Source organism: Pan paniscus, chromosome 12 (genome assembly GCF_029289425.2).
Source record: "Pan paniscus chromosome 12, NHGRI_mPanPan1-v2.0_pri, whole genome shotgun sequence".
Lineage (NCBI taxonomy): Eukaryota > Metazoa > Chordata > Mammalia > Primates > Hominidae > Pan > Pan paniscus.
In genome coordinates, this window is record NC_073261.2 from 89,485,087 (window position 1) to 89,509,571 (window position 24,485).

At 40.0% G+C, this 24,485-nt stretch overlaps 1 protein-coding gene across 5 annotated transcripts in view; it reads left to right on the top strand.

Annotated features, from left to right (window-relative positions):
- The window catches only part of HEATR5B (HEAT repeat containing 5B), a 102,875-nt gene extending 88,024 nt beyond the window's left edge, over positions 1 to 14,851 (top strand). For 3 of the 5 annotated variants that reach the window (XM_003817657.7, XM_034952937.3, XM_008970902.6), the window contains 3 exons: positions 4,925 to 5,076; positions 6,863 to 7,076; positions 14,068 to 14,851. In XM_003817657.7, coding sequence (XP_003817705.2) covers positions 4,925 to 5,076; positions 6,863 to 7,076; positions 14,068 to 14,372 — 671 coding nt within the window. In that variant the 3' untranslated portion in view covers positions 14,373 to 14,851. Of the gene's footprint in view, positions 1 to 4,924; positions 5,077 to 6,862; positions 7,077 to 14,067 lie in introns of those variants that run through there. The other 2 variants (XM_008970903.5, XM_063594627.1) reach the window with 2 other exon arrangements.
- Positions 14,852 to 24,485: the final 9,634 nt, after the last annotated feature.

Consider the following 24,485-nt stretch of genomic DNA (forward strand, 5'->3'; position numbering starts at 1 on the left):
ATTTAACTCCTATATAGTTTCTGTCATATGTTTTTATCAATTATTATTCATTTCCCTGTCAATGATATTTTTGTTGTTTCTAATTTATCCCAGTTACAAAGATTGCTGCAGTTAACATCCTTACAAATTTCTCATGCACGTGTGCTGTGAGAGATTTTCTAGGATGTACACCTAGAAGTAGAATCGATGGTACATTTCAATGTCATCAGACATTGCCAAATTGACCTCCAACATAGCTACGTGAATTTACGCTCTCACCAGCAGAGCATGATAATCTGTATTTTCCCACATTCTCACCAGTATTTGATATTGTTAGACTTTTTAATTTTGCTGTGTTTGGTAAAATATACTGTCTTATGGTTTTAATTTGCATTGCTCATTTTCTTAGTAAGCATTAACATTTTTCATGTCTATGTTTAATTTTTGGTGAAATGCTTACATTTTTGTGTTTTTCTTCTGATTGACTTTTTATTTCAAGGTTTATTTCTTTTGTAAAGAAAATATAAAATAACTGAAAACAAAGAATAGTAAAGAAAGATTTGTCATCTCACCTATTAAAACATTTCCACATTATCTAAAACTGTGGAGTAGGCCCAAGAATCAGTGGAACAGAACAGATTGCTTTGAAACAGACATTCATCCACATGAGAATGTAATATATGATAAAATATAATATATGATAAAAGCACATTGGTTAGCTGTTTGAGAAATAAATTTCATTTAGGCTCTCATATCATTAATCAAAACAAGTACCAGATAAAATAATAACATAAAATGTTTTAAACAGGAAAACAAAGAAAATATAGGTGAATGTTTTATGTTAGAATGGCAGAGGACTGGCCGGCGTGGTGGCTCACGCCTGTAATCCCAGGACTTTGGGAGGCCAAGGCGGGTGGATCACGAGGTCAGGAGATCGAGACCGTCCTGGCTAACACAGGGAAACCCCGTCTCTACTAAAAATACAAAAAATTAGCTGGGTGTGGTGGTGGGCGCCTGTAGTCCCAGCTGCTTGGGAGGCTGAGGCAGGAGAATGGCATGAACCTGGGTGGCGGAGGTTGCAGTGAGCCGAGATCGCGCCACTGCACTCCAGCCTGGGCTACAGAGCGAGACTCTGTCTCAAAAAAAAAAAAAAGAATGGCAGAGGACTAACTGTAAGTCAAGGAAAGATGTCGCAGAGGACAATTTTACTGTTTTGGTCTATATAGAAATTAGATGGGGTGTGGTGGCTCATGCCTATAATCCCAGCCCTTTGGGAGGCTGAGACAGGTAGATCACTTGACCAGAGGAGTTTGTGACCATTCTGGGCAATATAGTGAGACCCTGTCTCTACAAAATAAAAAATAAATAATTAGCTGGGCATGGTGGCACACACATGTGGTCCCAGCTATTTGGGAGGCTGAGGCAGAAGGATCACTTGAGTTCGAGAAATCAAGCCTGTAGTGAGCCATGATGGTGCCACTGCACTCTGGTCTGGGTGAGAGAGTGAGACCCTATCTCAAAACAAACAAACAAACAAAAAAATTAACTTCTACCCATCAAAACACCTTACATTAAATGGTAGATGAAAAAAAGACAGCTGAAAAACTGACAATATTTATGTCTGTGTTGATATCATTAATATACAAAGAGTTCTTAGAAAAAATTCACTTACTAACCAATAGGTGAAAGAAGAAAGAGGCCAAACGCAGTGGCTTACGTGTGAATCCCAGCACTTTAGGAGGTCAAGGTGGGTTGATCACTTGAGGTCAGGAGTTCGAGACCAGCCTCAGTGGTGAAACCCCGTTTCTACTAAAAATACAAAAATTAGGCCAAGCACGGTGGCTCACTCCTGTAATCCCAGCACTTCGGGAGGCTGAGGCGGGTGGATCACCTGAGGTCAGGAGTTCAAGACCAGCCTGACCAACATGGAGAAACCCTGTCTCTACTAAAAATACAAAATTAGCTGGGCGTGGTGGCACATGCCTGTAATCCCAGCTACTCAGGAGGCTGAGGCAGGAGAATCTCTTGAATCCAGGGATGCAGAGGTTGCGGTGAGCCGAAATCACGCCATTGCACTCCATCCTGGGCAACAAGAGCAAAACTCTGTCTCAAAAAAAAAAAAAAAATACAAAAATTAGCCAGGCATGGTGGCAGGCGCCTGTAATTCCAGCTACTTGGGAGGCCAAGGTGGGAGGATTGCTTGAACTCAGGAGGCAGAGGTTGCAGTGAGCTGAGATCGCACCATTGCCCTCAAGCTTGGGCGAGATTCCATTTCAAAAAAAAAAAAGAAAGAAAGAAAAGAACACAGCTGTATCAAAGAAAATAGATACAGCTACAGGTGTCCGCCACCGTTCCTGGCTAGTTTTTGTATTTTTAGTAGAGATGGGGTTTTGCCATGTTGGCCAGGCTGGCTTCGAACTCCTGACCTCAGGTGATCCCCCCACCTCGGCCTCCCAAAGTGTTGGGATTGATTTACAGGCATGAGCCACTGTACCCGGCCCATAATTTTTTTTTTAATTCAGTGGGTCCCTTACTGTTACTTCAATATGGCCCCATTATTTCTTGAGCACTTCCATACTTTCTAGCCCCAAGATGTAGCAGACTGAGTATTTCCCCCTCACTGTTCTAGAATCAGCCCCTTCTCCAAAAGCCTTGATTCCTTTTAGTAGAAAAATCATATTTAGATGCCCAATCTTCTTAAAATCACAATTTAAAAATAAAATGGGGCCGGACACCTTGGTTTATACCTATAATCCCAGCACTTTGGGAGGCCAAGGTGGGAGGGTTGCTTTAGGCCAGAAGTTCGAGACTTTCCTGGGCAATATGGTAAGACGCTGTCTCTATAAAAAAATTTTAAATTCAGCTGGACATGGTGGTGCATGCCTGTAGTCCCACCTCCTCGGGCGGCTGAAGTGGGAGGGTTGCTTGAGCCCAGGAGTTCAAGGCTGCAGTGAGTTATGATCATGGCACTGCACTCCAGCTCTTTCTCGGGGGAAAAAAGAAAAAAAATTAATTTTTAAAAAATGAATATAAAATAATTTTTGATAAAAAATTGCTTGCAGCATTGCCAACTCTGAGTAAGAGATTATATTCTACGTAGAATAAATTTCCTATGATGGGGTTTTCAGGGTTTTTTTGTTTTAGGTTTTTTGTTTGTTTGTTTGTTTTTGAGACAGGGTCTCACTCTGTCACCCAGGCTGGAGTGTGGTGGCATGAACGCAGCTCACTGCCACCTTAACCTCTAGGGCTAAAGTGATCCTCGTGCCTCAGCCTCCCAGGTAGCTGGGACTGCAGGCATGCACCACCAAGCCTGGCTAATTTTTTCGTTTTTTGTAGAGACAGCGTCTCAGCATATTGCCCAGGCTAGTCTTGAATTCCTGAGCTCAAGCAGTCCTCCCAATTCAGTTTCCCAAAGTGCTGGGATTACAGGAGTGAGCTGCCTAGTCTGGGTGGGTTCTCAGGTTTTTAACATTCGTGACTCAGGTTATTATAAATTGATTAAATCCTTCAAATTTTACATCTCTTTCGTTTGTTTTTTTGTTTGTTTGTTTTGAGACTGAGTCTCACTCTGTCACCCAGGCTGGAGTGCAGTGGTGCAATCTTGGCTCACTGCAACCTCTGCCTCCCGGATCCAAGCGATTCTGTAGCCTCAGCCTTCCAAATAGCTGAGATTACAGGCGTGCGCCACCATGCCCAGCTAATTTTTGTATTTTTAGTAGAAATGAGGTTTCACCATGTTGTCCAGTCTGTTCTAGAAATCCCAAAGTGCTGGAATTACAGGCATGAGCCACCACACCCAGCCGACATCTCTTTTTTTAAACTTTATTTCTTTACATTAAGTTAATGGACTTTTTCTAGACTATTGTTCTTAACCCTTTATTCCATATTACAAAAAGCTGGTACCCTTATTATGAAATAATGTTAGCATGTCACATGTATATGTTTGTAATCCTTCTAAAGTACTGATTATCACTGGGTATTTACAGTTGCCAAAATAGGTCAAATTTACACAAAAGGTAGGGATCAGTTTTACTGAAGAAATGATAATCACAAAATGTTTGGAACTCGTATTTTATATGTTCAGAAATATTGTTCTTTAGAATAAATGTTCATATTTCTAGTATTTCTAATTACATACTATATTTCTGTTCAAGTTGTATCTATTCCTGAATAAATGTAATGGCAAGAAATTCCTTAAAATTCTTAGAACACTGTCTTCAGGAAATTGTCCAAGTTTTTTTTTTTTTTTTTTTGAGACAGAGTTTCGCTTTTGTTGCCCAGGCTGGAGTACAATGACACAATCTTGGCTCACTGCAACCTCCACCTCCCCGGTACAAGCGATTCTCCTGCCTCAGCCTCCCAAGTAGCTGGGATTACAAGCATGCACCACCATGCCCAGCTAATTTTGTGGTCAGGCTGGTCTCGAACTCCCAACCTCAGGTGGTCCGCCTGCCTCGGCCTCCCAAAGTGCTGGGATTACAGGTGTGAGCCACTGCACCCAACCGATTTTTTTAATGGTTATATGGAATTTACAGGTTTTCATATTTACTAAATTGAAAGGAGATATCACTTAAAAATGTACTCTGGATTTTAAAATTAGTTAGAATATTTTATAATAATTTAGCATTAAATATAACTGCATACATTTAACGTTATACATTGAACTTCTTACAGTTGTCTGTGGACTGTATTAGATTAAGGCAAGTACTACTGTAAATGTTGTGGGGAGAGAGAGATGATTGTTCAAGATTAAAATTCTGGCCAGGCACAGTGGCTGACACCTGTAATCCCAGCACTTTGGGAGGCCAAGGCAGGAGGATCACTTGAGCTCAGGAGTTCAAGACCAGCCTGGACAACATGGCAAGACAACGTCTCTCTCTACAAAAATAAATAAAATTCCAAAATGTTTTAGAAACAGCACACTTCTTTCATTTTTCATTTTCAGAAGACTCTGTACCTACACCTGATGAAGTAAGCATGCTAACAGCAATTGCACTCTTCCTGTGGTCTGCTAGTAATGAAATAATAGGAGTCCAGTCATTACAGAATGGCTGCATGAACAGATTTAAAAATGCATTAAATTCATGCGACCCATGGGTAAGTTACACGTTACACAGACATAGATAAAAACATTTCCCTTTATCAGGAAAATGTCAGATTGATTCATTAAAATATGTGATACATAATGAAAAGCTAAGTATTTGCACTATGGCTTTTAAATGGAAAAACTGAAACAAATCACTGGGTTTAAGCACTAGAACACATGTGTATGTTTATTCACATATGTAGAAATTCTTCAATATCTGAAATATTTGATTAACCCCAGGGCATACTGGTAGAGACAAGAGTCTATGATTATGTTTTCCAGTGTTTATTTAAATGACGCTAAGGGCATTAAAGGAGAAGCTTATATTATTAGACGTTTTAATGAACCTGCTAGAAACTAGTTTGTCTAGAAAGTAAGATTTTTTATTTTACAATGTCAGAGTCTAAACTTGATTCTCAAGCCTGCTACACGTCAGATATTTTAAAAAGCAGAAACATTCTTGAACACCAGGTGCAGTGGCTCACGCCTGTAATCCCAGCACTTTGGGAGGCCAAGGCAGGCAGATCCAGGAGGTCAGGAGTTCGAGACCAGCTTGTAGTGAAACCCCATCTCTGCTGAAAATACAAAAAAAATAGCCAGGTGTGGTGGCATGCGCCTGTAGTCCCAGCTACTTGGGAGGCTGAGGCAGGAGAATCACTTGAACCCAGGAGGTGGAGTGAGTTGAGATTGTGCCATTGCACTCCAGCCCGGGCAACAGTGTGAGACTCCGTCTCAAAAAAAAAAAAAAAAAAAGGAAACATTCTTGGACTCCAGTACTGTCTTTCCTGATTCTGAGTCTCCAGATAGGTGGCTCCAGGATCTGTATATTTAAAATGTTCTTCAGGTTTTTCTTGTGTCTAGCCAGATTTAGCCACTTGTATTCTACCAAAGCACTGAAATGGTTTTCTTCCACTCTGTCCCATATATTGGTGGGACTTCCCTCCCTCTCTTCCTTCTTTCCTTCCTTCATTTTTTTAAAAAAGTGTTAATCTGAAGCCTTTCTAATACAAAGTGGAGCCAGTAAGACTTTATTTTCTAGGTCTGGAAACCTTACATTGTTAACAGTCATTTCCAGGGAATCAAGTGGTTTTGAGATATCTAAGCAATGTATTTTTATAGCTTTGTTTCAGATCATTCAAATATTTAACCTTCCTTACTAAATATATTTGGTTAAAATGGGAGGGACAATTGTACATTAAAGGAAGAATTAAAAACAGAAGTGGGAATAACTGATTTCTAACTTATTTCACAGTATAAAAATATGGGAATTGGCCAGGCATGGTGGCTCACACCTGTAATCCCAGCACTTTGGGAGGCCAAAGCGGGCAGATCACAAGGTCAGGAGATTGAGACCATCCTGACCAACATGGTGAAACCCCGTCTGTACTAAAAATACAAAAATTAGCTGGGTGTGGTGGTGCGCACCTGTAATCCCAGCTACTTGGGAGGCTGAGGCAGGAGAATCGCTTGAACCCGGGAGGCAGAGATTGCAGTGAGCCAAAATGGTGCCACTGCATTGTAGCCTGGCGACAGAGCGAGACTCCATCTCAAAAAAAAATAAAAATAAAAATACAGGAATTGTATAAGCATGGTGATTTGGTCATTAAAATATATGAACATTTTTGACTAATTTTTGTCAGAAAATTCTATTCTACTCCATTTCTCTAAGTAGAAAATGTAATTTCCATTTTTGTCCTGCAGTATCACTTATTTTCAGTACATAATAAGATGCAATGTGATTGTAGAGCAAATAAGAACTATACACATGTTAATTGATAATATGTTCTTCTTATATAGGTTCAAGCCAAATGTTACCAGCTTCTCCTCTCAGTCTTCCAACATTCCAATCGTGCCCTTTCAACTCCTTATATTCATTCATTAGCTCCAATAGTGGTTGAAAAGCTAAAAGCTGTTGAAAGAAACAGACCAGCCAGTAACATAGAGCTTTTAGCAGTTCAAGAAGGAATAAAAGTTCTTGAAACATTGGTTGCTCTTGGTGAAGAACAAAACAGTAAGTATATTCTTATAAAAAGCTACTAGTTCAGAATGAAGATCTGTATTGTATATAAATTTTATTTGATATTAGAAACAGGCCTGCTGGGCGCGGTGGCTTACACTTTGGGAGTCCCAGCACTCTGGGAGGCCAAGGTGGGTGGATCACGAGGTCAAGAGATCGAGACCATCCTGGCCAACATAGTGAAACCTGATCTCTACTAATAATACAAAAATTAGCTGGGCGTGTGGTGCACACCTGCTGTCCCAGCTACTCGGGAGGCTGAAGCAGGAGAATCACTTGAACCCGGGAGTTGGAGGTTGCAGTGAGCCGAGATCGCGCCAGCGCACTCCAGCCTGGCAACAGAGCGAGACTCCATCTCAAAAAAAAAAGAAAAGAAAAAAAAAACAGGCCTTTGCTTCTGTTACATAATGTAGTGAGTTGATTTTTTTCTTTGTTTGTTTTTGAGCAGGAAGTTCAAATGAATTGCCAATGGCATTTCAACACAGCGATTTTTTTTTTTCTAGGAATGTATGCATCCCTTAAGATCTAGGAAAAATATAGATGTTTAATAGGGTTTTTTTTTCTTTTTTTTTAGACAGTCTTGCTCTGTCACCCAGGCTGGCATGCAATGGCACCATCTTGGCTCACTGCAACCTCCGCCTCCTGCACTGAAACAATCCTCCCACCTCGGCCTCCCGAGTAGCTGGGACTACAGGCACGTGCCACCATGCCTGGCTAATTTTTGTATTTTTTGTAGAGACAGGTTTTTGCCATGTTGCCCAGGTTAGTCTCTGACTCCTCCTGGACTCAAGCGATCCACCCGCCTTGGCCTTTCAAAGTGCTAGAATTATAGGTGTGAGCTACCGTGCCCATTTCATAGGGTTTTAAAATAATACATTCTAATCTTCATAATAGAGGTATAAAAGCTTTATAACAAATATAACCAGTTAAGTATTAATACCAAACATAATTATTAAAATATCTCAAAACTTGTTATTTAGAATTTTTTTTAATTTAATGAAAAACTACTGCATACATCCATTTAACCAGAGACTTATGCAGTTTAATGTATTTTCTTTATTCCCTTAATACTTAAGCTTTGATTTTATCACAATATTTGTCCTTCAAAATATGATTTTTAATTGTAGACAGACTGTACTTTTTAAACTAGTATCTTATGATTGAACATTAAGCTGTTTTTAATTTTTCAAGATCACAAATGAAGCTTTTTTTTTTTTTTTTGAAACAAAGTCTTGCCCAGGCTGGAGTGCTGTGGCACGATCTTGGCTCACCGCAACCTCCGCCTCTGAAGTTCAAGTGATTCTCCTGCCTCAGCCTCCTGAGTAGCTGGGATTACAGGCATGTGCCACAACGCCTGGCTTATTTTTGTATTTTGAGTAGAGATGGGGTTTCACCACCTTGGCCAAGTTGGTCTTGAACTCCTCACCTCAAGTAATCCACCTGCCTCAGCCTCCCAAAGTGCTCGGATTACAAGCGTGAGCCGCTGCACCTGGCCGAGATGAGCATCTTTATTCTTAAATTATTTCTGTCAGATTCCTAAGAGTGAAATTACTGGAGAGAAGGGAATGCACATTTTAATACTTTTAATTGGCCAGGGACAGTGGCTCATGCCTGTAATCCCAACACTTTGGGAGGCCAAGGCAAGCAGATCACTTGAGATCAGGAGTTTAAGACTAGCCTGGCAAACATGGTGGAACCCCATCTCTACTAAAAATACAAAAAATTGGCTGCACGCGGTGGCTCATGCCTGTAATCCCAGCACTTTGGGAGGCCAAGGCAGGCAGATCACCTGAGATCAGGAGTTCGAGACCAACCTGACCAATATGATGAAACCCTGTCTCTACTAAAAGTACAAAAATTAGCCAGGCCTCGTGGTATGCACCTGTAATCCCAGCTACTCGGGAGACTGGACGGGAGAATTGCTTGAACCCGGGAGGCGGAGGTTGCAGTGAGCTGAGATCACCCCACTGGGCTCCAGCCTGGGTGACAGAGCAAGACTCCATCTCAAAAAAAAGAAAAAAAGACTTTTAATCTATATTGTCAGATTGCTCTCCACCTACAAACTGTACCTGTTTTTTCTTTTCTGTTAAAAATTTTTTCCTCTTCTCTTAAAAACATTTCACAGAAAATTGGAAAAGTAGTGGAGATTTTCGAAAAGCGATTTCAATAGCTCCTCTATAAAATAATAATCCAGAACTATGCCAGTAGAAGAAAAGAATGCAGAGGAGAAAGTGGAAGAAAGGTTTATCTGATTTGATGATTAACTGGTTATAGAAGGCAAAAGAAAAGCAAGTATTACTATGTTGCATGAAAACAACATCAAAATTAGGAAAGTCAGAAAAGGCAGTGTTTGGAGAAGTTGATAAATTTAGTTGAAATTAGTAACAATATAGGTTATTTAGGGAAAAATTTTATGACTGACATGGCCTATGTTTGGCAAATCAAAATAACTTTATTTGTATTGTTATTTTACTAATTGTAAATTCCATAAAGATGAGGACTGAATCTTACTCACTTTGTAATCCCAGCACTAAGTTTTATTGCGTTCTAGTATTTAAAATATTTTTGAGTTGACTCTTGGGATCAATTCCTTTACAGGCACCCTAATTTGGAATTAAATTTAGCATGAGGACAGATAGGGAAGGGAACTTTTTTTTAAATTCTGTATTGTTTGATTTTTTTGACAGTAAGAATATATATATCATTTGTATAATTAAATATAGTTTAATAGCTAGTTAGGCTTTAGCAATGTCTTTGAAATAAATGACCCTTTTTCAGTTTAAGATATAAAACAACCAAAGCATTGTAATTTCAACTATCAACCAGACCAATTTGTAGCATTATTAATGAGGTGTAGCAATGATCAGCACCATTGGTCAGGTGTGGTGGCTCACGCCTGTAATGCCAACACTTGGGGATACCAAGGCAGGTGCATCACGAGTTCAGGAGTTCAGGACCAGCCTGGCCAATATGGTGAAACCCCGTCTCTACTGAAAAAAAAAAAAAACAAAAAGCCAGGTGTGGTGGCACATGCCTGTAGTCCCAGCTACTCATGAGGCTGAGGCAGGAGAATCGCTTGAACCCAGGAGGCAGAGGTTGCAGTGAGCCGAGATCACACCACTGCACTCCAGCCTGGGCAACAGAGTGAGACTCTGTCTCAAAAAAAAAAAAAACAAAAAAAGGCACCATTGTGATTTCTTCATTTTTTTAATGCACTGCTTCACTACTCAGATAACAGATGTTTTGTACTCTAACAAGACTTTTAAGAGGTAGAATAAGCAGTTTGCCTGTTTTTAAAATTAAAACTGAATCTAAGAATAAATGCCATAAAAAACCAAAGGCACACAAGTCTCATTAGTGAAATAAGATGACACTTATTAGGAGGATACCATCAAATAAATGAATGAATGTAAATCATATTAATTTGATGGCAACATTTTTATACTTCACTTCATATTTTACATAGTTACATGATTCCCGGAGGGTAAATTTTCAGCTTTTGAATTTAAGTCATTCAACTTTTTTCATCCCATTTACAGATGTTAATTTTGTTGTCAACTTTACAGTATCCGGTATAAGAATGGGCAGTATATGTTTTTTCACCCTGCATGACCAAAGTTATAAGCTAAAAATATTAGAATTATATTTGACTCCTTGTTCATCATCTTTATTGAATCTATTATTCAAATCTTGTCCCATCTCTTTCTGAAATTTCTCTAGGTTTCAAGAGAAACTTGCACCTTATTCTTATATCTAATCACCTCCTAAATAGATAACTATAATAGTTTTCCTAGCTGATATTCCCCATCAAATTTACCTAAAGTAATTTTATCTCTCCTTTGCTTAAGAATTTGGAAAAGTTTACTCTTCCCTTACAGCATCAAGTCTGAACATCTTTGCTTGCTTTTCAAAATATTTTTTCTGCTCCCCAACGTGTACCTACTAACCTGACCAGACCAGTTTCCTTTCTGTGCTCCTTTTAATCGCTTACATTGTTCATATTATTTTCACTTTCCTCAGTTGGTTTTCTCTTATTTTTTTCTTATACAAATCTATTAAACCTACATTAGATCTTTTCTTTGAGAAATATTGCCTAATTACTTAGCTCACTCCGATCTTACCCTTCATAGAATTTATTTGGTATTTGTAACCAACCAAATAAAATCCCAAAGTATTCCTCAGTTTCATGATTCTCTTGGTGAATTCTATACGGAAATGCTACCCACATTTTTTAGCACTTAGTGCTCTAATTGTTCTATGTGCTGTCTACTGTTTTCATTTAGATAATAAAAGAATCCAGGTAGAAACAAATTATGTAACATTTCCTATAATGCTTAGCATATTTCTAGATATTTGATGAATACTTAAATAACTTATATTTTTCCAGTTTTATATATATATATATATATATATTTTTTTTTTTTTTTTTTTTTTTTTTTTTTTTGAGACAGAGTTTCACTCTTGTTGCCCAGGCTGGAGTGCAGTGGCCTGATCTTGGCTCATTGCAACCTCCGCCTCCCGAGTTCAAGCGATTCTCCTGCCTCAGCCTCAGGAGTAGCTGGGATTACAGGCGCCTGCCACCACGTCTAGCTAATTTGTTATATTTTTAGTAGAGATAGGGTTTCACCATGTTGGCCAGGCTGGTCTCGAACTCCTGGCCTCAGGTGATCCACCCGCCTCAGCCTCCCAAAGTGCTGAGATTACAGGCGTGAGCCACTGCGTCCGGCCTCCAGTTATATTTTAAAATTGTTAAAACCAAAACCTTAATTTTCAACCTACTGTTGAAAACCTACTATTGAAACCTCTTCCGATTTAGCAAGCCAATATACTGAAGATAATTTTATATATATTTTATAATTCTCTATTTTTATTATGAAAGCCAGCTTTTATAATACTATTAACATTTTTTTTTTTTTGAAAGGGAGTCTCGCTTTGTCGCCCATGCTGGAGTGCAATGGCACGATCTCTGCTCGCTGAGACCTCTGCCTCCCAGGTTCAAGCGATTCTCCTGCCTCAGCCTCCAGAGTAACTGGGATTACAGGCATGTGCCACCACACCCAGCTAATATTTTTGGGTTTTTTTGTTTTGTTTTGTTTTGTTTTTTGAGACAGAGTTTCACTCTTGTTGCCCAGGCTGGAGTGCAATGGCACGATCTCGGCTCACCACAACCTCCGCCTTCCAGAGTCAAGCGATTCTCCTGCCTCAGCCTCCCTAGTAGCTGGGATTACAGGCATGCGCCACCATGCCCGGCTAATTTTGTATTTTTAGTAGAGATAGGGTTTCTCCATGTTGGTTAGGCTGGTCTCAAACTCCTGACCTCAGGTGATCCGTCTGCCTCGGCCTCCCAAAGTGCTAGGATTACAGGCATGAGCCACCGCGCCTAATCAAATTTTTTGGATATTTAATAGAGATAGGGTTTCGCCCTGTTGGCCAGACTGGTCTCAAACTCCTGACCAGGGGATCCGCCCACCTTGGCCTCCCAAAGTGCTAGGATTACAGGCATGAGCCCACCGCGCCTACCCCTATAATACTATTAACATTCTACATGAGGGAAATTGAACTAAATCTAGAAGATTGGAGGATTTACCTGGGACTTTAAAAATAAGCTTTTTACCTCTTTTCTGAAAACTTAATATGGAAACAAATCCAATTAATTGGAAACTTCTGGGTAGTTGCCAAGAGAAAGAGTGTGTATGTTTATTCATTCAAAGCATAGTTACTGGATGCCTGTGTACCAGGTAGTGTTCTAGGCATTGAGAATTTCTCATGAAATAAAACAGGCAAAGGTCCCTGATCTCATGGAGCTTACATTTCTGGTAGGAAAACACAGACAATAAACACTTCTCGTCCCCTATACGTGTGTGTGTGTGTGTGTGTGTGTGTGTGTGTGTGTGTGTATGTGTATATATATATATGTATCTGTGTCTGTTATATGTAGACATGTATCTTTGTGCAATTTTATATAGTGATGATGGATATATCAATTTTAGATGTAGATATAACATCTATAGTTAGATGCAGGAATTGATAGGAGCTGTGAAGAAAAAAATACAGCAGGGAAAGAAAATAGGGAGTAAGGTCCAGGGTGGAACTGGGATTCTGGAAAGGCTTCACTGATTATTATCACTGTCCTTGCTGACATCAGTGAGTGTCACACATTCTCTACCAGATGCTTCCTCCTGCCTTACAATTGCGTCAGTTGTCATTCTACAAAAATTAACAGTAATTAAGGGGGAGAAAGCGTAATTCTCAATGTGATTATGAGATGTTATACACACACACAATTACATATAAAGGTTAATTGTTAAAAAAAAATCACCTTTAATGAAACTGATATCCCAGGATGGAGTTGTTAATATAAGTAAAGACAAAAGACTAACAAAAGGAGATGAAGCCTCCAAATAAATACTTTTTTAAGGACTTGGAATTTATATCAGTCGGACATAGGTTCTTGTTTTTTTAACCGTAAGCTTATGTATTCCCTTAGTTTTGAGGAATTTCCCCTCACTGTGAGTTTTGGGGGATGATGAAATAGGAAAAAAGTTGTATTGTATTTCTACTTAAAGAGGAAAGAAACAACTAGTGTTAGTTAAATAATGGTAAATAGATGCTTTTCAGGTTTCTGTTCCTCACTCCAATCTCCTGATTCTAGAATGCCTGTAAAAATTTTATAATCTTACTCTCAAGATACATTCTACCAGGTGGCAATTGTAAAGTGTTTTATTACTTTTTAACCTTTGGCCCATTTTTTTTTAAGTAAAGCAAATTAATATAAATGTAAAATATACAATATTAACAAACCTGGTTTCCAGCTTGGACATTTAGTAAATATTTAATATTAATTATGAGTTATTGAGGTCTAAAGTAGGCTGTGCATGTGTACTTATATTTTATTATGTTCAGTCTTCCATGGCAATTGCCTAGTTTTTAAAGTTTATTATAATCCTTATGTTTGTGATCTTTTTTCATACTTTATTATTTACAGGAGTCCAGCTACTTGCTCTTTTAGTTCCCACTTTGATATCTTACCTGCTGGATGAAAATTCTTTTGCCTCAGCAAGTTCAGCTTCCAAAGATCTTCATGAGTTTGCACTCCAGAATTTAATGCATATTGGACCTCTGTATCCACATGCTTTCAAGACAGTAATGGGGGCTGCTCCTGAGTTGAAAGTGCGTCTAGAAACTGCCGTTCGAGCAAGCCAAGCAAGCAAAGCTAAAGCGGCTGCCAGACAACCAGCCCCCGCCATACATTCTGCACCAACAATTAAGCTAAAAACAAGTTTTTTTTAATTTGTACTTTCATTTATTTGTATTTATGTTGTCAACTAGCCCCTAATTAGTGATGGCCACTGTATCATTCCAGGCTACCTATGAGTTCTGTTTTATTTGTATATTGGTATTATAGTGCTTCCAAGTAGGTTAAGTGAAATAATGCTCACACCACTTATTGATTTTTAAGGAGTGATTTTTTTTATCATGTGGTGAATATGTTTTCATTTTCCTCCTAATAATGTTTCTCTTTTGTTAACTTATTTATTTTTCAAACACTGAGCCATAGTCTTAAATTTAAATGCTAAAATCAATTGTATCATGTAGTCGGGCAGCCTATTGATATTGTCGGGAAAAAAATGGGTCAGAACTCAGCATCTGTCATGAAAAAAATCAATTGAAAAACAAGCAGATTTTAAATTCTGAAGTAATCAGAATAATGGAAAGTGTCTGTTTTGTGGTGTATATACTATGAATAAAATCACAGCATTTTCTAAGCATTTCCCAAAATGTCCTTATCTTTCTGATGGATCTTTTAGCTTTCATATCAAATTACTAAATTATGCTAGGTATATTTTAGTTGTTAACAGAATTAAAATTCTCATTTAAAGGTTCACTAAAATGTTTAAATGTAATATAATATTCTGCTTTTTTTAATGGCTATAATTTGGCTTCAGTTATGTTTTGTAATTACAGAACCTCAAGTTCTGGCTATGATGGTTAGTTTCCTTCATCAAATATTTATTGAATGCCTACTGTGTATAAGGCATCAAGCTAAGTGCTGCAGGGGATACAAAAATGAATTAGGCATAATTACAGTGATGCCATTCTCTCATGTAGTGGGCATTTTACCGTACGAAATAGATAATTCACAAAATGAATGTTTGCCACAGCATTTAGCAAATTTTAAACACCAAGTTTTACCGCACAGTGTAACAGACTGAGCAAGTATTATCAAAAGCAAGTCACTTTCTGAACATTTTATCTTCTTTTCTCTTTTCCTTTCTTTTCCTTTTTCTTTTAGAGACAGAGTCTTGCACTGTTGCCCAGACTGGAGTGCAATCATAGCTCACTACACTTGAACTCCACTCAGCCTTTTAGATACCTGAGATAGGTACTTTGTCTTGCCTGTTTTCTCACTGACTTTTGGGTGTTTTTTCTTTTCTTTTTTCTTTTCTTTTCTTTTTTTTTTTTAGATGGAGTCTCTCTCTGTCGTGCCCAGGCTAGAGTGCAGTCGCACAATCTCGGCTTACTGCAACCTCCGCCTCCTGGGTTCAAGCAATTCTCCTGCCTCAGCCTCCTGAATAGCTGACATTACAGGCACCCGCCACCACACCCAGCTAATTTGTATTTTTAGTAGAGACGGGGCTTCATGTTGGTCAGGCTGGTCTCGAACTCCTGACCTCAGGTGATCTGCCTGCCTCTGTCTCCCAGAGTGCTGGGATTACAGGCATGAGCCACCATGCCCAGCTTCTTTTCATTTTTGTTTTGTTTTGTTTTGTTTTGTTTTGAAGCGGGGTCTCACTTTTGCCCAGGCTGGAGTGCAGTGGCACATGACCACGGCTCACTGCAGCCTCAATCACCCAGGCTTGAATGATCCTCCCACCTCAGCCTGCCAAAGTGCTGGGATTACAGGCGTGAGCCACCACACTTGGTGCTGGTTGTTTTTTCATTTCAGGTTTGCATTGCCACAGTTATTCTCCTTGGTTTTTGTTTTTGTTTTTGCTAACAACTTCATGGAGATCCAGTTCACATACCATACAACTCAATTCAGTTTGGGCATGGTGACTCACACCTGTAATCCCAACACTTTGGGAGGCTGAGGCCAGGAGTTTGAGGCAGCCTGGGCAACACAGCAAGACCTCATCTCTATGTTAAACAAAAAGAAAATTAGCCAGACGCAGTGGTGCACTCCTGTAGTCCCAGCTACTCAGGAGGCTGAGACAGGAGAATTGCTTGAGCCCAGGAGTTTGAGGCTGCAATAAATTGTGATCATGCCACTGTATCCCAGCAAAGTGTACAGTTCAATGGTTTTTAGTGGTGCCACCATCACCACAATCAATTATGAACATTACCCCAAAAAGAAACCTTGTATCCTTTAGCTATCCTCCTACCATCTCCCCATTTCCCCCCAACTTAGGCTACCACTAATCTACTTTCTGTCTCTGGATTTTCCTCTCATGGACATTTCATATAAATTGAACCAGTTAATATGTGGTTTTTTGTGACTGGTTTCTTACTGTAATGTTTTCTGTTTGCTTGTTTTTTGAGATGGGATCTTGCTCTGTTGCCCAGGCTGGAGTGCAGTGGCGCAATCTCAGCTCACTGCAGCCTCTACCTCCTGGGCTCAAGCAATCCTCCCACCTCAGGCTCCTGAGTAGCTGGGATTACAGGCGCACACCACCATGCCCTGCTAATTTTTCATATTTTTGTTAGAGGCAGGGTTTCACCATGTTGCCCAGGCTGGTCTTAAACTCCTGAGCTCAAGTGATCCATCTGCCTCAGCCTTCCAAAGTTCTGGTATTACAGGCATGAGCCACCAACCCACTGTAATGTTTGTTTGTTTGTTTGTTTGTTTTTGAGATGGAGCCTCACTCTGTCACCCAGGCTGGAGTGCAGTGGCACAGTCTTGGCTCACTGCAACCTCTGCCTCCTGGGTTCCAGCGATTCTCCTACCTCAGCCTCCCCAGTAGCTGGGATTACAGGCGCACGCCGCCATGCCTGGCTAATTTTTTGTTTCACCGTGTTGGCCAGGCTGGTCTCGAACTCCTGAGCTCAGGCAATCCGCCTTCCTCAGCCTCCCAAAGTGCTGGGATTACAGGCGTGAGCCACCACATCCGGGCCACTGTAATGTTTTTTAAGGTTCATCCATGTTGTAGCATGAATCTGCACTTCATTCCTTTTTATGGCTGCATAGTATTCCATTGTATATATACCACATTTTGTGAATCTACTCATCAGTTGCAGGACATTTGGATTTTTCCATCTTTTTCTTGCCTGTTAGGAATAATGATGCTATGAGCAATTATGTACAAGTTTTGGGGTGGACATATGTTTTAATATTATTTGAGTATATACCTAGGAGTGAAATTGCTCGTTCAAATAAGTCTAACTTTTTCCTTTTTTTTTTTTCTTAAATATGGCCTTTCTGACTCATGTTTAACTTTCTAAGGAACCACCAGACTGTTTCTAATCTTATTTTTTTGCACACGTGCATGTACACACGTAACCCCTTTTCCCTCATCTATTTATAAAGTATGTTTATTTCTGCCTTGGCTATTTTTTGCTGTTCTTGGCTTCTCCCATCATTTCCCACTTTAGGGTAGACTGCATCATGCATTAGCAATGATCCTCTCCCTCCCTGTCTCCCTTCCTCTCTCTCTCAGTACATCTTTATGCTTTCTCTAGACGCTTCTGTTTTTGTTTTTTGTTTTTTGTTTTTTGTTTTTTTTTTGAGGCAGAGTTTCACTCTTGTTGCCCAGGCTGGAGTGCAATGGCACGATCTCGGCTCACCTCAACCTCCGCCTTCCAGGTTCAAGTGATTCTCCTGCCTCAGCATCCCGAGTAACTGGGATTACAGGCATGTGCCACTGCGACTGGCTAATTTTGTATTTTTAGTAGAGACAGGGTTTCTCCATGTTGGTCAGGCTGGTCTTGAACTCCTGAACTCAGGTGATCCACCTGCCTCGGCCTCCCAAAGTGCTGGGATTACAGGCGTGAGCCACCGTGCTTGGCCTTCTCTAGACCCTTCTAAGTCACTGACAACTTCTAGTTTTCTGTGATCATATCTGTAAAGGGAAGATCTGTTTGAAGATTATTAATTTGTTCTGCTGCCCAACCCATGAGATTTTTCTCAACCTAAATAATCTTATTTATTTGATTATGAACATCGAGTATCATGAAGCTAAAAGGAGAAGCAACATTATAGCCAGTAATTCTGAAGCATAATCTGAGCAGTTTTCATAGTTCAAGACAAAGTATCTTCTGTTTGCTTTCTAAGTTCTTACTAATCAATATTATACATTTGAATTATTATTTTTTGAGACAGGGTCTTGCTCTGTCACAGGGCTAGATTGCAGTGTTGTCATCGTAGTTCACTAGAGCCACAAACTCCTGGGCTGCAGCGATCCTCCCTCCTCAGCTTCCCAAAGTGGTGGGATTACAGGCATGAGCCACTGCGCCCAGCCTGAATTCTTTTTTTTTTTTTTTTTTGAGACGGAGTCTCACTGTCGCCCAGGCTGGAGTGCAGTGGCTTGATCTCAGCTCACTGCAACCTCCGTCTCTTGGGTTCAAGCGATTCTCCTGCTTCAGCCTCCCAAGTAGCTGGGATTACAGGCGCCCGCCACAATGCCTGGCTAATTTTTGTATTTTTAGTAGAGATGGAGTTTCGCCATGTTGGCCAGGCTGACCTTGAACTCCCGACCTCAGGTGATCTGCCCACCTCGGCCTCCCAAAGTGCTGAGATGACAGGTATGAGCCACCGTGCGCCCAGGCCTGAGTTCTTTTTTGTTTTGTTTTGTTTTTGAGACAGAGTCTCGCTCTTCTGTCACCCAGGCTGGAGTGCAGTGGCGCAGATCTCGGCTGACTGCAAGCTCCGCCTCCCAGGTTCACGCCATTCTCCTGCCTCAGCCCCCCGAGTAGCTGGGACTACAGGCTCCCGCCACCATGCCCAGCTAATTTTTTGTATTTTTAGTAGAGACAGGGTTTCACCGTGTTAGCCAGGACGGTCTCGATCTCCTGACCTCATGATCCGTCCACCTCAGCCTCCCAAAGTGCTGGGATTACAGGTGTGAGCCACAGTGCCCGGACCAGGCCTGATTTCTTAATTAGAGAAAACTCATCCCTGATGAGGCAAGTATCCCTGTTCTAAATAGGTTCTGTCATCAACTAGGAATAGAAGTTTAGACAACCTGACCCTTTGGGGCTTCAGTTTTCTCATCTATAGAATCAGAAAATTTAGTAAATATCCTCTCTCTGATCTTTTACACATTAAAAAAAAAAAAGTACATATAGCTGAATATTTGTCCTGCTTATTTTTATCAAGAGAATTTTTGGCCAGTCCTTTAATATTGGTACATAACATTATTTAGTCTGACAAGCAGTCTTTACATGTGTGTAGAACTACTATCACAGTATGACAGTGTAAAATACAGTAAACAAGGCTGGGCATGGTGGCTGATGCCTGTAATCCCAGCTCTTTGGAAGGCTGAGATGGGAGGATTGCTTGAGGCCAGGACTTCGAGCCCATCCTGTGTAACATAGCAAGAGCTTGGGAGACTGACAGAGGAGACACACTTGAGCCCAGGAGTTCAAGTTTACAGTGAGCTATCATCACGCTGCTGCACTCCAGTCTGGGTGACAGAAAGGGACCCTGACTCAAAACAACAACAACAGCAACAACAAAAAAACAACCCACTAAACATAATCCAGATATAGAAGTTAAAATACTACAGGTTGGTATTGTCAGTAAGAATGACCATTTCTGTTGTGTTCCAAGCACTGTGTTAGACACTTCATACCCATTATTTATTTTCATTTAAACAATGCTGAATGATGGATATAATTATCCCAATATTGAAGACATTTATTTATATGAATTATTATCCCTACATTTTTTTCCTCTAGTTTATTTTCGATATTAGAATTCTTAAATCTCAGTTGGAATTTTTAGGTTGATGTCAGACATGGCTAGAGTAGAACTATAAATAAATTTCTTGCCTCAATGCTTTCCATTAGATGGATTATTTTTAAAACCTGATTTAATAATTACAAACTCATTTCTAGTTCTTTCATATATAAAACCTTATGAAAGTATTATTTATGGGCTTCACAGAATTTTATTAAGAATTTCACATCTTAATCATTTTTTAATTTATTATTTATTTATTATTATTTTTTGAAACAGGGTCTCCCTCCATTGCCCAGCCTAGAGTGCAGTGGCATGGTCACAGCTCACTGAGCCTCAGCTTCCTGGGCTCACGTGATCCTCACACCTCGGCTTCCCAAAGTGTTGGGATTACAGGTGTGAGCCACAGCGCCCAGCCTGCCTCAGCCTCACAAGTAGCTGGGGCTACAGGCACATGCTACCATGCCTAGCTAAATTTTTTTTTTTTTTTTTTAAGAGACAGGGTTTCACGTGTTGCCCAGGCGGGTCTTGAACTCCTGAACTCAAACAATCCGTTTGCTTCGGCCTTCCAAAGTGCTGGGATTACAGGCATCAGACTCAGACCCTGGTCCCCTAATCATAATTTAGAAAAATTATACTGAGCTAAGTTTTGTTTCGTTTTGTTTTGTTTTTTTGAGACAGTCTTGCCCTGTCGCTCAGGCTGGAGTGCAGTGGCGCAATCTCAGCTCACCGCAACCTCCACCTCCCAAGTGGCTGGGACTACAGGCGAGTGCCTCTACGCCCAGCTAATTTTTGTATTTTTAGTAGAGACTGGGTTTTGCCAGGTTGGCTGGGCTGGTCTCGAACTCCTGGTCTCAAGTAATCCATCCACCTCAGCCTCCCACGTGCTGCGATTACAGGTGTGGGCTACCACCAGTAGGAATCATTTTTTGATGGTTACTTAATAATGGATGTACCATTATTGACTTAGTCATTACGCTAATCTTAGGTAATTTACTTCCAGTTTATGTATGTATATATAAACTGGAAACTATATTTCCATATTTCCAGTATATATATATGTGTGTGTATATATATGTATATGTATATATATGTATGTATATGTGTATATATGTATATATGTATATATATGTATATTTATATAGACACACACACACATATATATGTATATAGAAAGTGTGTGTGTGTATATATATATATATATATATATATATATATATATATATAAAGTGTGGGCCGGGCGCGGTGGCTCACTCCTGTAATCCCAGCACTTTGGGAGGCCGAGGCGGGCGGATCACGAGGTCAGGAGATTGAGACCATCCTGGCTAACACGATGAAACCCCGTCTCTGCTAAAAGTACAAAAAAAAAAAAAAAATTAACCAGGCGTGGTGGTGGGCGCCTGTAGTCCCATCTACTCAGGAGGCTGAGGCAGGAGAATGGCATGAACCTGGGAGGCGGAGCTTGCAGTAAGCCGAGATGGCACCACTGCACTCCAGCCTGGGCGACAGAGCGAGACTCCATCTCAAATAATAATAATTATGTTGCATTTGTGTTTAAAAAAATAGAACTTTGTGGCCAGGCACAGTGGCTCACGCCTGTAATCCCGTCATTTTGGGAGGCCAAGACGGGCGGATCACCTGAGGTCGGGAGTTCGAGACCAGCCTGACCAACATGGAGAAACCCCGTCTCTACTAAAAATACAAAATTAGCCAGGTATGGTGGTGCATGCCTGTAGTCCCAGCTACTTGGGAGGCTGAGGCAGGAGTATCACTTGAACCCAAGAGACAGAGGTTGCAGTGAGCCAAGATTGTGCCACCGGACTCCAGCCTGGGTGACAGAGCAAGACTCCTTCTCAAAAAAAAAAAAAAAAAAACAACAGTAATCACTATCACTTTTATGTTGCTCTTTATGTGTTGGCCATATTGGAGTTCTTTCAACATATCAAATATACTGTGTACTTTTCTTCCTCAGGGTATTTCAATTTTGCCAAAAATGCTCCCCACCCCACCCTCATCTTCTAGCTTATTTATACTCTTTCTTTAACATTTTAATCCGGCTACATTCTTATAAAGAAAAGTTGCAGCATTAATTTGGTTATTGCCATATACTAAAAACCATGTTATTTAAATTATCTTTTTCCCCTACAATGAATTTTTATATATTGGCTCCTTAAGCTTGAATACAATCAGTTTATCAGGAATAATGTTACGTATTAGAGTTCACGTGAAAGTGTATATAAGCTGGTTCCAACCACTCCCACTCTTGTTACTTCATGTCCTGCAGCTGAGGGGAAATCTGGGAGAGAAAATAACATAGATAATGATAGAATTTTCCATTACAGAGAACAACTGCAAGTACTATAATTAACACATATTGAACAACAGTGGAATATTGAGGGCCTGGAGAGTAGAGGGAGAGAGATATAGTACAAGCGAAATAGGTTAAATCCTGTTTTAGAAAATCTAAGGAAAACAGTGTGTTCAAAATGAAACAAAATGTATTGGATTTCTTCAACTTCATTCATTTCTCTTGTTTTTCTTGCACAGTGCCCAGATTTCGTTCCACCTCCCCCTCGCCCATCATATTTGTAAAAAATATTGTACCAGATTTGAATTTTTTTGAGGATCAACTTAATTTATGTCTAAGCACTACCAGGTGGGAGCTTGGGAAGGCAGTGCTGTTCTGAGCAATTCAAGCCTAAATGAAAATTGAGTGTCGTCTGCTGAGAAAGTGGCTATACCTGGAAATGAGTGCATCTCAGCTGCAGAGATGACAGGAATAGCAAGCTCATAAAAAACGTTCTTTTTCTATACACCACACATACACACACAGTTATTTTTATGTAATGAAGTAGACGTTAATTGTTTGAAATTCAGTTTCTGGCTTAGAAATGAGGACACCTCAGTTACTAAAAGAAAACAATCTGTTGAATAGAGCCTACATTCATTGGAAATTTTAAAAGAGAAAGGGGGTAGGGAAGCAAGGCATGGGATTGATGGGGAGAAAGGAAAAGAATGTGTTCAAAAACCAGTTTAACTTTGCTTAGAGAAATAGAATCTGAAGTTGATCACCATTAATATTCCAAGAGAAGTCTTGCTACAGCTTCAGAGCTGTATTATCATTTCAATCTCCCCTGTATTAGATAGTTAGATTTGTCAAAGTAATCCTGATTTTAGATTTGAAGTATCTATTTCTCTAAATATCAGTCACTACAAAATTAATTTTAAATTAAGTTTTATTTCATTGAACTTATTAAATTTAATGAAATAAAACATCAATTTAGAAATTAAAATTAGGCAACTGCCTAACTTCAATCATACTCTTCCAAAAGAAAATAGTAGTAACAATAATGACAACAACTGATATGAGCAATTTTCTCATCCTACCACAAGACTGGTATAGATTTAATTCTTGGACTCCAAGAAAAATTTTAGATGCTACAATTCCTTCATTCCTAACTTAATACTGGCTGTTTCCCCAACCCAGCCATTACCAGACTTCAAATTTAGGGAGTAAGTTTGGCTGGAATCTGAGAAAGACAGAAACAGAGACTGGCCCCCTGAAGCAGGGTAGGCAGAAAGGAGAGGTGGGAGAGATTAGGGAGTGAGGAGGTGGTAGAAGAGGTGGATAAACAATGGGTTATTGCATATTTCTATTCCCTAAAGTTCTCTTAATCCTTGGGGAGGCCTTTTCTCCTGTCAATCAAGCAGTTCTTTTTTTTTTTTTTCCTGGCCATAATTCTAAAAGAGCCATCAAGTTCAAGTTAAGGACCTTTCTTTGAGCAGTTAAAGAGTCAGAGCCCCAAATAACTGGTCATTTTGGACAGTTTTAGAAAAATAGGCTGGGCACAGTGGCTCACACCTGTAATCCCAGCACTTTGGGAGGCTGAGGTGGGCAGATCACTTGAGTTCAGAAGTTCAAGACCGGCTTGGCCAACATGGCAAAACCCCGTCTCTATGAAAAATACAAAAATTAGCCAGGCATCGTGTTGCCCGCCCCTGTTGTCCCAGCTACTTGAGAGGCTGAGGCAGGAGAATCACTTAAATCCATTAAGCAGAGGTTGCAGTGAGCTGAGATGGTGCCAGTGCACTCCAGCCTGGGCCACAGAGCAAGACCCTGTCTCAAATACAAGCAAACAAACAGAAAACATTACAGTAAGAAGCCAGTCACAAAAAAACACATATTAAGTGATTGAATTTATGTGAAATATTTGTCCGTCTCAAAAAAAAGAACCATTCATTTTAATGACAAATTTCATTTATTTATTTATTCATTCATTCATTCATTTATTGAGAAGGACTCTTGCCCTGTCACCAGGCTGGAGTGCAGTTGTGAGATCTCGGCTCACTGTAACCTTGCCTCCCAGGTTCAAGCGCTTCTCCTGCCTCAGCCTCCCGAGTAGCTGGGATTACAGGCACGCACCACCACGCCAAGCTAATTTCTATATTTTTAGTAGACAACAGGGTTTCACGATGTTGGCGACGCTGGTCTCGAACTCCTGACCTCA